This window comes from Monomorium pharaonis, chromosome 11 (assembly GCF_013373865.1).
Source record: "Monomorium pharaonis isolate MP-MQ-018 chromosome 11, ASM1337386v2, whole genome shotgun sequence".
NCBI lineage: Eukaryota > Metazoa > Arthropoda > Insecta > Hymenoptera > Formicidae > Monomorium > Monomorium pharaonis.
Genome location: NC_050477.1, coordinates 4,557,401 through 4,571,330, shown reverse-complemented (window position 1 = coordinate 4,571,330; position 13,930 = coordinate 4,557,401). Strand labels below are relative to the sequence as shown.

The 13,930-nt window shown below is 50.7% G+C and overlaps 1 protein-coding gene across 1 annotated transcript; it reads right to left on the bottom strand.

The window, feature by feature from the left end:
• Positions 1-11,323: 11,323 nt before the first annotated feature.
• On the bottom strand, positions 11,324-13,911 carry LOC105836353 (protein crooked neck). The gene is made up of 2 exons (XM_012680323.3): positions 13,836-13,911; positions 11,324-13,737 (listed from the first exon to the last, which is right to left on the bottom strand). The coding sequence occupies exon 2, from the start codon at positions 13,643-13,645 to the stop codon at positions 11,627-11,629; it is 2,019 nt and encodes a 672-aa protein (XP_012535777.1). The 5' UTR covers positions 13,646-13,737; positions 13,836-13,911; the 3' UTR covers positions 11,324-11,626.
• Positions 13,912-13,930: the final 19 nt, after the last annotated feature.

The following is a 13,930-nucleotide window of genomic DNA, read 5'->3' as shown; positions in this document are numbered from 1 at the left end:
AGAGAGAGAGAGAGAGAGAGAGAAGGAATAAAAGAGAGAGTGCAAGAGAGCGAGAGAGAGACAGAGAACGCGCGCGCGGAGGCGAGTAACGGCGTGCATACCTCGCGTCGCGAGTATACGCGCGATAGCGAGGAAGGGGATGACTCTCCGAAGGGACATTGCTCCCTGGCCTGGCCTGCCCTGCTCTGCTCTGCTCGGGCTCCGCTCCGCTCCGCTCTGCGCGCCGCCGTTCCGTGTCCAGCTCAGGATCCACGCCCGTGGCTGCTCCCCGGCCTTGCACGCGCTCGTCGTCGTCCTGCGCTCTCACGGGCCCTCGTCGAGCGTAACACCGCCGCCGGCGGCGCGAGTCCTTCCGGCGAAAACGCGAAAAAGGACGTCGGACGTCGACGCGCCGCCCCGCGCCGCGCCGCGCGCGCGTGAAACACGTGGCGTCGGCGCGATTGAAATCGAGAATAATAAGTCGAGGCCGCTTCCTCGTGGCCGGAACATCTTCATTTGAATTAGAATGACTTTTTTTTTCCCCCACGTCGTATCATTAACCTAAAAATTATTCTATTCGTTTCGGAAGTAGCAGAGTGCCCTTTCTGTGTCGCGATACCGCTCTCCAACGTTCGTCAAAGCCGGGCTGAACGACGACCGTAAGTCGTTTCTGGAACGCTCTGTACCCGCTTCGCTACCTCGTCTTGCGTGTATTCTATTCTCGCTATTTGTACCCGTATCCCGCCCCCTTCTGCGAGAGGGCCTACATACTCGGCGCACGCTATCAACCCGCCGAGAGAGGCCGCAGGATATTCGAAATTAACTCCGCGGCCGAAAATAAACAGTTACGAAGAAGAGCCGCCCGTTGATGCCGCCGTCGCCACCCCAACAGGTGGTTACGCCGTATTCTCCCTCTGGTCTGAAGATAAAACTTTCCAACCCTTCTTTATTCTCCCTCTCTATCTCTTTCTCCTTCTCTTATACCACCCGGACTTTCTATCCTCTCGAGCTGCCTTTTAACTCTCTTTCCCGCCCCCTTGTCCCTCTTCCGTTCGGCGTACGTAACCGATCGTATCCTTATTGCTTATCTCCGAAGGGCCAATCGCACCCGACGGCGATCATACGTTTTAGAGTGTTCCAACGAGGCTCGTCTCTTTTTTACTGATACCATCTACTGACATCTGAATTCTTACGCGTAACGGAATATTTTTAAGTCCCCTCTTATAGAGGGCAAAAGGCCAGTTAAAAAAATTACTGTCGGCTTGTAGTTGCTAGGGAAGAGTAAACCCTTTCTTGTGAGAAATTTCCGGTATAATCAGAAACTTTTAATGATGCCTAGGAGTAGGCTATCGTAAGGCTATACCTTCTTCGATAAACTTTTCGTATTAGATGCTTTTGGATTCACACATATGATACGCATAATGTATCTACTTATCCTTCTTACTCACCGAATGGTAAACGAGGATAAGTAATGCGAACGAAGAGGAAGAGGCATCGAGCTGGGGTTAATCGTTAACTCAGACCATCGTGGCGGCTCTATCGGCTCTAACCCCGGCTCTAACACAGCACAACCTGGGGGCGCCCTTATGTCCAGACGTCGGCGGCGGCGTCGGGGAGGCGAGCGCGAACGAACGCGATACCCCCACCCTCTCGTCGAGGGGTCGTTGATCCCCCAAGGACAACGACCTTGCGTCTGCGGCAGCGGCAACCGTTCGAACGGTTCTGAGTTCCCGGATTCCTCGATTACCAATATCTTTCACTCCTCGCTTCCCTCGTTCACCTCTCCCCCTCCACCCCCTCTGCCTCCCCTCGACCCCCTCGCACCACGCTCCTTGCCTCCCCGCGGTTCCTCTGCCACCTCCTTTTCCGCCAACGTCTCCTTTCATTCTCCTTTCCATTTTCTCTTGCGTGGCGCGAGCCCCACGAGCGAGCGCACTTTTTTTTTCCTATCGAGAACTATCAATGGACGACACCGCGCTGACTGCGATCGGTGGAGGACGCACCACGTAGGCGGTATCTCTCAAGCATTAACCCCGTCGTAGATTCTAAGAGCGTTCCGGATATTCCTGGATATCCGTCATCAGGCTTATTTTTAAGATAATTTTCCCCTTCGGTTCTCAACAGTTATTAATTGCCAGTGAACTGCATTTTAAGTAAAATTTACATGTAAACATTACATTTATTAATTCCTGAGATTTCTCGGAGATAATGTAATTCATCCAATTTATGCTGTATGTGGGTGTGTGTGTGTGTGTTGAATTATTAATTTTCATCTCCCTCATTTGCACAATCTGATAAAATGGACAATTCATTTCGAAAATTAATTGAAACAAAGTTAAATATTCAACGCTTATAAATTTTTAACTTTCTACACTTTTTATTCCGTTGATATCTGAACTCTGCGTTTTTTTATGTTAAACAGAAAATTTCATCTGCAATTTTACGTAAGGTTGAAGACCGGGTATTACATATATATCGGCGGCACTTCTTCTCGGCATATATCGCGCTCGCGGCCAAATGGCAGTCTTATGGATTTACGAGCAAGCGAGCGGCTTTCAAAATCGTAGGAGATGAAAAATTCATGCATGTCGACATCGATATGCATGACTCGACCCCGACCCGCATAGCCTTCCCTTCCTTCTCTCCCCGTCTCCTCCCTCTAACGCGATAGTCGTGTACACGCTTGTAAATATCCCTCGTAAGCTCACCGATCCCGAAGTGACGTGTAGGAAAATTTCTACTTCCGATTAGCTTTGAAATTTTTACGTCAAGGTGAAAATTTGCAATTATGGTATCGCTGAAATATCGTATAACACGTGTCTGGATATCCAAATCGCGAGAACAATCTGAAAAAGAAAAACATCAAAAGAAATAGCCGTTTACATTACGAAATTATTACGTGACATTATTCCCGAAAGGGTCTCTCTCTCTCTCCCTCTCTCCCTCTTCCAGCGAAGCCACAGCAAGGTTCGCGATCGTAAAGATTCCCCTCTTCCTCGAGGCAACGATTCAGTGAAGATCGGCCGCTGTATACCTGACGTGATAAAACGACTCCTAGTTTCCTAAGTGGGTGGACGGGTGGGTGGTCAAGTGCGCACGCTGTAGCACACGCGTACACACACGCGCGCGCTCGCGATGCATATGTGTGCTCATACGTGCGTACTTATTACGCGCACACACGGCAGCACGTATACATATCTGCACGTGTACCAGCGAGCGAGCGAGCGAGCGAGCGAGCGTTGGCGTGCGGGCGCGCGAGTCGGCGCGATGGGGAGAAGGGGGATCTCACACGGGTGACGTAATCCTGACGAAGGGAAGGAACAACATCAGCGTTGACCTACTAAAGAGCCGACTTTTTCTCGCACGCGTTCCTCCGAGCGCCCTGCCTTTTTGGTATTTCGAAAGGCCCGGGTCGCGTTGACTTTTCAACCGCGGGGCCGCTCGTGAACAAGAGTTTGATAAAAAAAAAAAAAAAAGGAGGGAGAGGGAAAAAGAATACCGCGTACGCCACTCGTGGCCTCGGCAACGCAACGTTGGTTCCGTATTCTTCCCATTGTTCTGAAACGCATTAGTCCTGGAGTGAAGTCATTCCTCGGAAATACGTGTCATTGTCTACCACCGTCAACGTGATATCGCTCTGCTACGATTGCTCTGTCAATAATAACAAATGAGAAGTCGAACAGTCGAATGATTCGCTCGGTGAACGTTGGACCACTTAACCCGACGAAACAATCGGGGGGGGGGGGGGGGGGGGAGGAAATGAAAAATACCGTGCCTGATACAGCACGGTCACGTACGTAGTACGTATCTCTGAAAAGAGCTTCGCATTTTGTTCGGGCGAACAAACAGCCGGGGCCGTGCGACAAGTGCTCGTGGCGCTGAAATACCGAAGTAGGTCCTACAGGTTTCTCTTCATGGACCACCCTACCGTCACGCTGTGGTGACTTTTGACGCGTGAATACGCCCTTTGTTCATGTTTCCCCTCCTCCACCACCTCCCCCTCCCCTTCCTCTTTCATTCCTCTTCCTTTTCCCCGCGCCGTCTCTCCCTTTCATCCCTCTGCATTGGATCGTCGGGTCGCCAGGTAGACAGCAGGTAACGCAGTCCATTCTACCTTGATTCAAAGAGAACGACCCGCCATGCATAGGAAATAACAAGATCATAGAATTATCTCGATTAATCCCTTCATCTCCGCGAGACCGAGTAACAGTACTTGTAAAATCACATTATTATAGTATGAAATAAATAAAATTGCCACACACGCGCGCGCGCGACGAGAAGTACGAGACTTTATTTATAAGTTCTAAGAATGTCAACTACGTAAAAACGTCGCATCGGTAAGCTGGATAAATTTTTTGTTGGATTTTATATTCTCATGAGAACTCTGAAAAAGTTGCATTACGAAAATTGCTAAGTTTACCGTGCTCCCGAGCCTGAGAGCTTTTAGGCAAAACGGAATGTACGGGGGCTACGAGGTTCCTGGCAAATCGCATCTGCGCGAATTTGCCGAAGCACGCGGTCATTATTCGCTATCCGGTTTGCTATTCAGTCCGTCGCGAAACGAGCTCGCCCAGCTTCCCTCCCGGTTTCGGACCAGTCAAACGCCTCCCGCTGGCTACGGCCCCGTGTTCGGGGTAGTTGCAACAGGTTGCCGCAGCTGTGCCTCTATGGCATTTCCCTTGATTCACCGAATAATGTGCGGAACCCCGTAATCACGTGGATCACTCTCTTTAAAAGGAAAAGGAAGACAGATGAAGTCGAAATCCAACTTGGATCTTTAATCGTGTATTTTTCACGTAAGACAGACACTCGGTTAATTTTCTTTACAGTAGCAAGATATTTTATTCGATAAAGGTTTAATAATATTCGCATACATTACAATTACACGCAAGCGTGATTTAAAAGTAAATAAATCATATTTGATAAATTTGAAATAAATTTTTTTAAATATTACCGTTTTCTCTCGGGAAAATGCAACGAATGTACGTGAAATCCTTTGGAAAACAGAAGATACGATAAGAAGTGGAAAAATATGGATTTTGTCGTCCGATAATAAGGCGACATGGAGACGAGCACTTATCTCTCTATCATCATTCTTAACGCCCCTTTAAATAAAAGTGTGAGTTTCTCGATGCCACATCATCTTTGACATGGCGCGCTTAGATAGGATTAAAGCGTATGAAGAATTTGACATGTCTTGGCGTAATCAGAGGAACTTAATCTGAGAATCGTAATCACATATCAAACATTTTTTTATGTTCAATAGCCATAAAACGCAATCGTATTTTCGAATTTAGTAGCGTATAACGTATGCATCCCACGATGCGCAACGGGAGTTAATAGCTTGTGGGCCCGAACAAAAACTTGTATAAGAATACCGCGCATTTTCTTTCCCCTGTTCCTTTCCGTTCACGAAGAAGTTCGAATACCGGAGATAATACCACGAGCAAGGTGCAACCCCATGCTCGAAGTGCCCGTAAAACCGAGAGGACGAGACACGCGGCGGACGTTGTCTGACGTAATGTAGTGTGGGAGCGTCGTAAGGGTCAATGTCCTCCTTCCCGGCGATCATTGTTTGTTCCCCGACAACCCTGTCCGGATGGGGGCACAATCGCCCCCTCGAAAGTCAACTGTCCTCTTCGAAGGAGGAGCTTTAATGGCCGTCTACTGTGCGATTTAAATCCGAGTAATAGAAGAAAAGGGAGCAAGGGAGGATATTACATAGAGATAAACGAAGAATAATGATTAAAATGAAGGTTCTTTGATGTAATTACAATAGTAAGAGGGAATAGCTAATGGTAGGATGAACGCAGTTGGTATGCAATTAGTTGCCAACAATTGCTCTTGAACTCCTTATTAGTGGTCTTGAACCTTTCTTGAACCACAAAGAATATTAAATTGACCAGCGATATTAAAGGGTTAAAGATATAAGAGGTTGATTAAAGAGCCGAGGAATTGAAGGAATTAGAAAGTTTCGAAATGTATGTTACTGCGTCGTGACTAGGGATAGATGTACAATGAAAAATAGAAGAAGGGTTAACGATGATCATTTCAAAAACGTATTGAATTACTTTATTTTTTAAGGATATGATACCCCGAGGAAGAGTACCCCAACATCGCGCGAGATCTTTGAGAATTTCGTCGAACCCCATTCCACGCGGCAAGGATCGAAGACGGACTGAGCTCTCTCGGGTGATACCGTTAAACTGACTTCCGTCTGCCCACCTACCTACCTACCTACCTACTTTCGTCCTCGTATATCGTCAAGAAGAGAGGAAGAGAGAGAGAGAGAGAGAGAGAGAGAGAGGCAGAGGAAGAGAGAAACGAGCAAGAGAAGCGAGATACAGAGAATAACTCTGGGTATTCGAAAAATGAGGAAGAGAACGAAGAACGGTCGAGGAAGACGATGTTTTTTTTTACCCGAAAATGATCAGATAGGGTGCCGCTTTTACGATAATAAAGTATCGGCCTCACCATTAAAGTATCATTCTTCTCTTCGTCTCGGATCATTTGAAAATGTTTTAATTTCTTTCAATGAGACAGTCTTAAATTTCAATACAAAAAAAGTGACGAGCTTTGGTAAATCCCCGCGATACCGACGTACGAATTCTTCGATCTTTTGTTATATCAACTTTCAACCCAGCTAGAAATATAAAGAAATTAGAGTCTCGCGGGACCAAGGATGAATCTAATTGGGGATATAACGTTCCGTTAACTGTAGAGAAACAAGATCAATTTGGGAGATTTAATCTACTGGTATATATTCTTCGAGTTTCAACCAGCGCAAAGAAGGAGAAAGAGGAAAGAGAGAGAGAGAGAGAGAGAGAGAGAGGTTGCGAGAGTCGTACATGTGGAACGGGTCACACCCTCCGGGTCGCATTATTGCCGAGCTCTGTATGTACACGTACGCACGTGACTCGCGTCCAGGGTCGGCACAAGTGGGTTGCTCTCGCTCGCTCGCTCGCTCGGTCGTTACTGTCGTCCTCGTCGTGAGTACCCCCTGGCTCGTTCAACGACCCCGACGACGCACGGAGGCAATGTATGTAACGCAACTCTCAGCACTCGTCTCGGTATGGCATGGCGTGGCATGGTGTGGCACGGCACGGCACGTGACGTACCCAGGATTGGGCCTTACCGGCAACGGTAAATAAGGAGCAACGCAGGACCCTCAGTCCTTTCGCCGAGCCTTTCTCCAACGCGACCCGCGCGCGTGACGATCCAAAGGAATCAATCATCCCATTGTCGACGCCTTTGAAATCGGAGCAGCAGCGCGGCGCGTGGTGGAAAAAGTCTTCCCCGCCGCGGGCGTGAAAAGCGACCCCGAGATCAACGTGGATAAAACCCCCCCTCCCCGATCGCGTTCTCCGCGTACCGTTGTTTATCGGCTTTATTCGAGTAAATCCCGTTATTCGTGCGGAACGACAATCGTTTAAAAAAAAAAGTCCCGTAAAAAGCGTTATTCCGTTGTTCTCCGTCCTAGAATGAATTCGCTCGGAATACGTTCTCTCATCGAGCGATTGATTCTTAACTACCTAATGAATCTAAATAATTCATTTACATCTGACCGCTCCACGATCAAGGTTATAATTGTTGAACCTAGGCATCGAAGAGAAAAAGTGCTGCGAGCTTTCGGCAATCGACTGTTTCGCTCGTAGCTGCTGCTGCTGCTGCCTTTCAGTTTCTCAAGCCTTGCGTAAGTTACGCGTATGTGCACGTCTCCTTCGTCTGATTATCGCGATTCCCGTTTCCTCCTTCCACGCGTCGATCGCCACGGGATTCGCCAGCGGCGCCTCGGCGTCGTGCAGACAATTATTGTGCATGTGAACGAGGTGGCATTGCGCGCACGTGGGACAAACGGAGATCAAAGGTCGCAAGTGACAGGAAGCGGTATTGTGCGCCGGATGTCGTAACTTCCGAGTCCTTTGGCCCCGGACGTGTCCCGCCCCGCGTGTACACATGCGTGCCGCGCACTCCGTCGTCTCGGTCGACCTGGATCCCGGCGGATTTGTGTACACTTTCGATTAGGAATTTTTCAACATCACATTGAACCGAGCGGCGCCGAAACGCTGGACGAAATGCGGCGCGCCGAATTCTTTGGCGTGATAAAGAGTATTTAATCTCATCAGCCCCTCGAGGGCGATCAACTCGCTTGACCTTAATTTTTAAGTGTACGCGGGAGACGCTTCAAAAGAGTATCGATCGATCCCGTTCCTCAACTTAAAAATCGCGGCTAAAGAAATTGACTTGAAAAGAAAAAAAAAAGAAAGAAAGATGAGAGTGCCGGATCATCCGAGCGAGAGAGATCCCTCGAGTCGAAGATCGGGCTCGAAGTCGGGAACGGTTGTTCACGAGTGATGCGCAAGTAGCGAGCGCGCCCCAACGCGCCCTCCTCGAGCGAGAGGGCGGCAGAGAAAGGAAGAGATAGGCGGGCGAGGGAGGGGAAGCGGCAAAACGGTCAAAGGATAGACAGATAGGTGCGGAAAGAGGAGAAAAGAGAGGAGGCAATGATAAAACGGGAGGGACCGGCAGAAGAAATCATAGGAATGAGGAAGAGAAAGATAGAACGATGGAGGAGGGGAGGGGAGGAAGGAGGGCAACGAGAGAGAAAGAGAGATGGAAGAAAGAGAGAAAGGAGAGAAGAGGCGCAACGAGAACGAGATGAAGAGACGAAGAGTCAAAGAGCGGGACAGAGAGAAAGTCGCACGACGAAAGGAGAGAGAGAGAGAGAGAGAGAGAGAGAGAAAGAGAGAGAGAAAAGATAGAGCGATGGAGGGGGGAGGGAGGCAAGAAGGAGAAAGGGAGGGTATGGTCGTTGTGAGCTCCTTACAGTGCATTGCCTTTACGAACCCCCCGAGTCCCGTCACACCCCGTGCCTTCCCTCCCTCCACCCTTCCTCCTATCTCTCTCCCTCGACAAATCGCGCACGACGTGCCTCTCATGAAGAGATCCACGAAACCAGCTTCGCCGTCGAGCGATTCGGGTCGTCGAGACTCATCGAGGGGGCGGGGGGGGAAAAGGGAGCGGGAGGGGTGAGAGGAAGGGTTCAGGGAAGTCACACGCACACATTTCGCGTGTCGACGACGGGGTGCCGGCGTACCCCGTTTGTCTTCGTGTGTCGACGGACGGTGGCGAAATCGTCCTGCTCTCGACGTCGTTCTCGTCTCGTCTCTCCCGGTCGGTGAATCTAGCGAAGCTCCTCTCACCGCTGGTCGACATTTCGAGGGTTACGGGGTTATCGGTTCGGTCAGGCGAGGAAATCGGAAAGAAAGTCACGCGAGAGAGAGAGAGAGAGAAAGGAAGAGAGAGAGAGAAGGAGGGAGGGAGGGAGGAGATCGCCACGGGATTGTGGCCTCATAATCTCTCGGTCCAAATAAGCCCGAAGACATTTGTATCACGCATTGAGAACGACTCGATTCTTCGTTTCTCGATTCGCGAGGCTCCATCTCTAGTTCGATGACGGACTCTTTTGGTACCGTGATATACATCTTCCAGCGGAAGAGGTAAACATCAACGGTACCACGAATTCCCTTCGTTTTCGATTCGTTGCGATTAGTTTCCCTCCCCTCCCTCCTCCCCCTTTTCCTCGACACACTTGCCTCGCGGCAGTGAGTACAGAAACCGGGGCTCGATCTCTCGCGCGGCGACGCGTCTCGACAAAGCGCCCCGCGCGTCTAAAATAGGCGCGCTAACGCGCGCAGGGACTTTCGAAACAGCCACGTTTCACATGCCGCGCGGCCGCCCGCTCTCGCCTCCGCGCCGGGAGGGAGACTCGGATGTGGCCTCGCTCTGCGCACCCTCCCCCCCTCCCTCTCGTCCATCCCGCCCCATAGCCTCCCCTCTTAACCCTTACGTCCCGCGCGCTCGCTTGCTTGCTCGCCCGTTCGCTCGCTCGCTCGCTCGCTCGCTCACCCGCCCGCGCGCGCGAACCATGTCGCGACAAATACGTCGCTTCCTCGTCGCGTCGACGCGTTTGATAACGTCGCGCGGCGTATTTACCTGTTCTGTTTCCTGGCGCGTTTCACGATAGGCGGCGACCACGCGACGCGCGGTTGAGGTCTATTTGGAAATGAGGGATCGACGGGACGACGACGACGACGACGGGGAGAGAATAAGCGACGGGAAAGAGAGGGACGGAGGGGCAGGGAGAGGGCGGGCGCGCGCGGGGAAGTCTCGTAATAGAAACTCGGGAGTCATTCGTGCTATTTATAGACCTTTTCGAGGCCTTTTCGATAAGGGAAGATCTCTCAGGCGCGCTTATAATGAATGGCGGTTGACGGGACGGGATTGTGTGGTGGTGTCTCGCGTTGCGCAGGTGTGAACGACCTGATCTAACTAGGAGAGCCGGAGAGTTTTGCTCCTCATCGTGGATAGCGGTGGCCGCCTACTTTCGAGTACTCTTGCCTCTTTGGGGGCAACCACCTTGTTGTCCTGCCGCCACGCTCCCTCCCTTCCCGCCCCTGCGTCCTAAATTCCGCGTTTTATGGGATTAACGCGGGAGAGAGATATCGCAATTCGTATCGCGATGCCCACGTCCGGTCTACGTCGACGAGAGAGCTAGCGAAGACGTGGCGTCAAACTAGGCGCAGTCAAAGTTTGGCGGAAAATAGCGGAGCAGATGAGCAATACGGAGCAACTCCAATCGCCCTCGCTATCGCGCGCGCGGTCGGCGCTTCCGTCGCGACGCCGCCGATGCGGGACGACGAGCCGCGACGCGCGCCGAATCGAAAGGATAAACAAAAAACGACGCGGATAACACGAGTAGCAAAATTATCAATTCGCTCATACGCTCGCTCGCTCGCTCGCTCTCTACCTGCGTGCGATTCACGCCCTTCTCTTCCTGTGTCTCCCGTCGTCCCTCCCTGTCTCTCCTTAATAATCTTTTCGTTTATTCGTTAAAACAGGATTCAAATCGCATCCGATGTTTAATGTTTAGAATACATTTTCGAGAGTGATAACATCACGGTAATTATGTTATCTAGGAATCCTACCTTGTATCGGATATCGTACGTCGGATGTCGGATGCAATGTGAGTTTTGCATAACGGTGAATCGCAACGCGGGATCGTCGAGTCATCACGAGAAGCTGCGACGACACCAGCAGCATCATCTGTGGGCGACGATCAGCTTCATCCGAACCGCTGATGCGGCGATAAGGGACAACACGCGACATCTAGCGGCAGACAATGAAAACATTTTTCGTTTGCGCGGTCAATTCAAAGATCTTTCATGATCTTTTTTTTACTTTTACAATAAAAAAAATTTCCATTATATACTATTAAATTGATTACATTTAAAGCAAATTTAAATAAAATTATATAATGCTGCATTTAGTTAATAGTCAAATACAATTACGATCAAATTTAATGTGAAGACTTTATATGAACGAACTATTTACATGTGTGATATGACGAGGTACAAACAAATATTTCTTATGATAGTAAAATATCACAGTTTATATATACATAAATAATAAACAATCCATTTGTTGCATGCTCTCGTCTGTCCTCTGATATAAAATATGCGTATTTTTACAGTCACAAAGTAAATGGAGAATTTATCTCAATCTCAAAAGTTCTCTTAATTAATTACATGTTGCGCTTAGTTCTTTTTCATAACAATATAAAATTTCGCAATGGAATTTAATTGTCTCAGGACTGAGATTGCTCGGCCTGCTTTTTCCACGCCTTTGCAGAAGCCAGGAACTTGAGGTTCGGCCTCTGTGACTCGTCCTCTGGAAATACAAAATCGAGGACCTCCTCCCAGCCGTCGTCGCTACCGTCCTCGCCCACCACGCGCCTCTTCTTCTTCACTCTGCGCGGCATCTTCTCTACGATCTTCGCGAGGGTTTCGGGCGTGCCCTTCTCGCTCTCGAAGTCTTTCCAGGCCTCAAGCAGTAATACTCGGCTCTCGGTGTCGCCGTTGGCTCTCAGAGAGTCGTTGCCACGTTCAAAGATCCGTCTCGCCAGAACAACGTTGTCGGGATTGTCCTCCAGCTGCGGATTCAGCAGCTCGAACTTGGCGTACGCGATCCAGACCTTGACGTGCAACGTGCGCTCCAGCAGTCGCTCGAACAGCTGTCGGGCGTTCTCAGTCTCGCCCTGGGCAATCTCGAAGTCGATGTACGACTTCCACAACAGCTCCGGCATGTCCAGCCTCGGCCGCGCAATCGCGAACTCGTATATCGACCGGGCACGATCGAGCTCGCCCAGTCGCGTCTCCAGCTCGGCGAATCGCATCCACGTGGTACAGTTCTCCGGCCCGAACTCGAGGAACTTCTCGTACAGTTTGCGGCATCGATCGAACTCCACCAGCTGTATCTCCAGATCGATGTAGCCCCGATACAGCTTGTCCGTCGGGCATATTCCCAGCGCCAGACCCAGAGTCTTTCTCGCCTTGGTCACATCCTTCTGTCGTATCTCGAAGTACGCGTAAAGCAGCCAGATCTTGGAGAAGGTGAAGCGCTTGTGCGGGATCAACTCCAGGCACACCTTGTACACCTGCCGGCACCGCTCGACGTCCTTGGCCTCCAGTTCTTCGAAGAGAGCATATTTAATCCACAGGTAGATGTACCTACGCCAGAACTGCTTCTCCTTGGTGGGCGGCACGTTGGCGATCGCTCGCTCGTACGTTTCGCGGATCACGTCGACGTTACCCTCAGACTCGACCAGTCTCAAGTAGTCGAACCACGCGTCGTAGTTCGAGGGGTTCTCCTTGATCTCCTGCTCGTACTGGTGCTTTCGCTTGCTAACGATCACGTCCTCGATGCCCGAACGGTCGCCGTACTTCTTCTCGTGTATCGTATACGCCTTGTAGATCTCCTGGGTATTGCTCTTCGGGATGTGCTCGAGCGCGTACTTGTAGATGATGCGAGCGCGATCGTGCTCTCGCTGGCCCTCCTCGAACTTAGCAAACGCCAGGAACAGTCTCTCGTCCAAGCCCTCGTCCCCGTAGAAGTTGACAGCGCGCTCGTAGACTGCGCGCGCGCCCCTGATGAAGCCGTACGACTCCTCGAAGCGGGCGTACTTGATCCAGTGCTTCACGTCCGGGTGTACCATGACGAAGCGCTCGTAGATCTGCCGCGCCCGGTCGATCTCCTTATAGCGCAGCTCGAACTTGATGTACGTCTGCCAGGCCTGCTCGTCCGGCTCCCATTCCATCCATCGCTCGAACACCTGGCGCGCCCCGGCGATGTTCTCAAGCGTTTCCTCCATGTACGTGTACTTGTACCAAAACTGATTGGCGCGCGGCAGCAGGGTGACCGCCCGGTCCCAGAGATTCCTCGCGTGGTTCACCTGCCGGTTGCGCATCTCCATCTCGGTGTACTTGAGCCAGAGCGCGATGTTCCGATGATCGACCTCGAGCGCCCGCTCGTAGATCGATCTCGCCCGCTGTATCTGCTTCTGGCTCTCCTCCCATTGCGCGTACTTCATCCAGTTGGTGATGACCATGCGGTTCTTGCGGATGATGTCCTCGAACGCCTTGCGCTTGCGATGCTGGTAGTCCGCGAGCTCGTGCGGGTCCGAGATCTTCTGCTTCGGCGGCGGCGGCAGGATCTCCAGGTCGCGCTCCTTCGCCTCGCGCAGCAGCTGCTCCGCGGTGATCTGTATCTCCGCGGGCGCTTTGTTCTTCACCTTCGCCACCTTCGGCATCTTCTGCGACTTCTCCATGACGATAGAGAGGCTAGGATACGGAGTACAATCTACTCGGTATTACGGATTCCTTGGTCTCCTCTCGATACTATTGCGTATGATACACTGCGCTGTAACAGAAAGCACGCAATTTCGATACTCGTATTTAAATTTGTTTAAAACCAAAATGCAAATCGCAAGTGCAAAATTGCAATAAGTAAACACGCACAACATCCAGCACGACGCATTCACCTTTCCTGACTGTTTACTGACCGAGCTTTGCGAACTAGGATTCAAAACTCTCTAGTTTGTATATCGCTTATG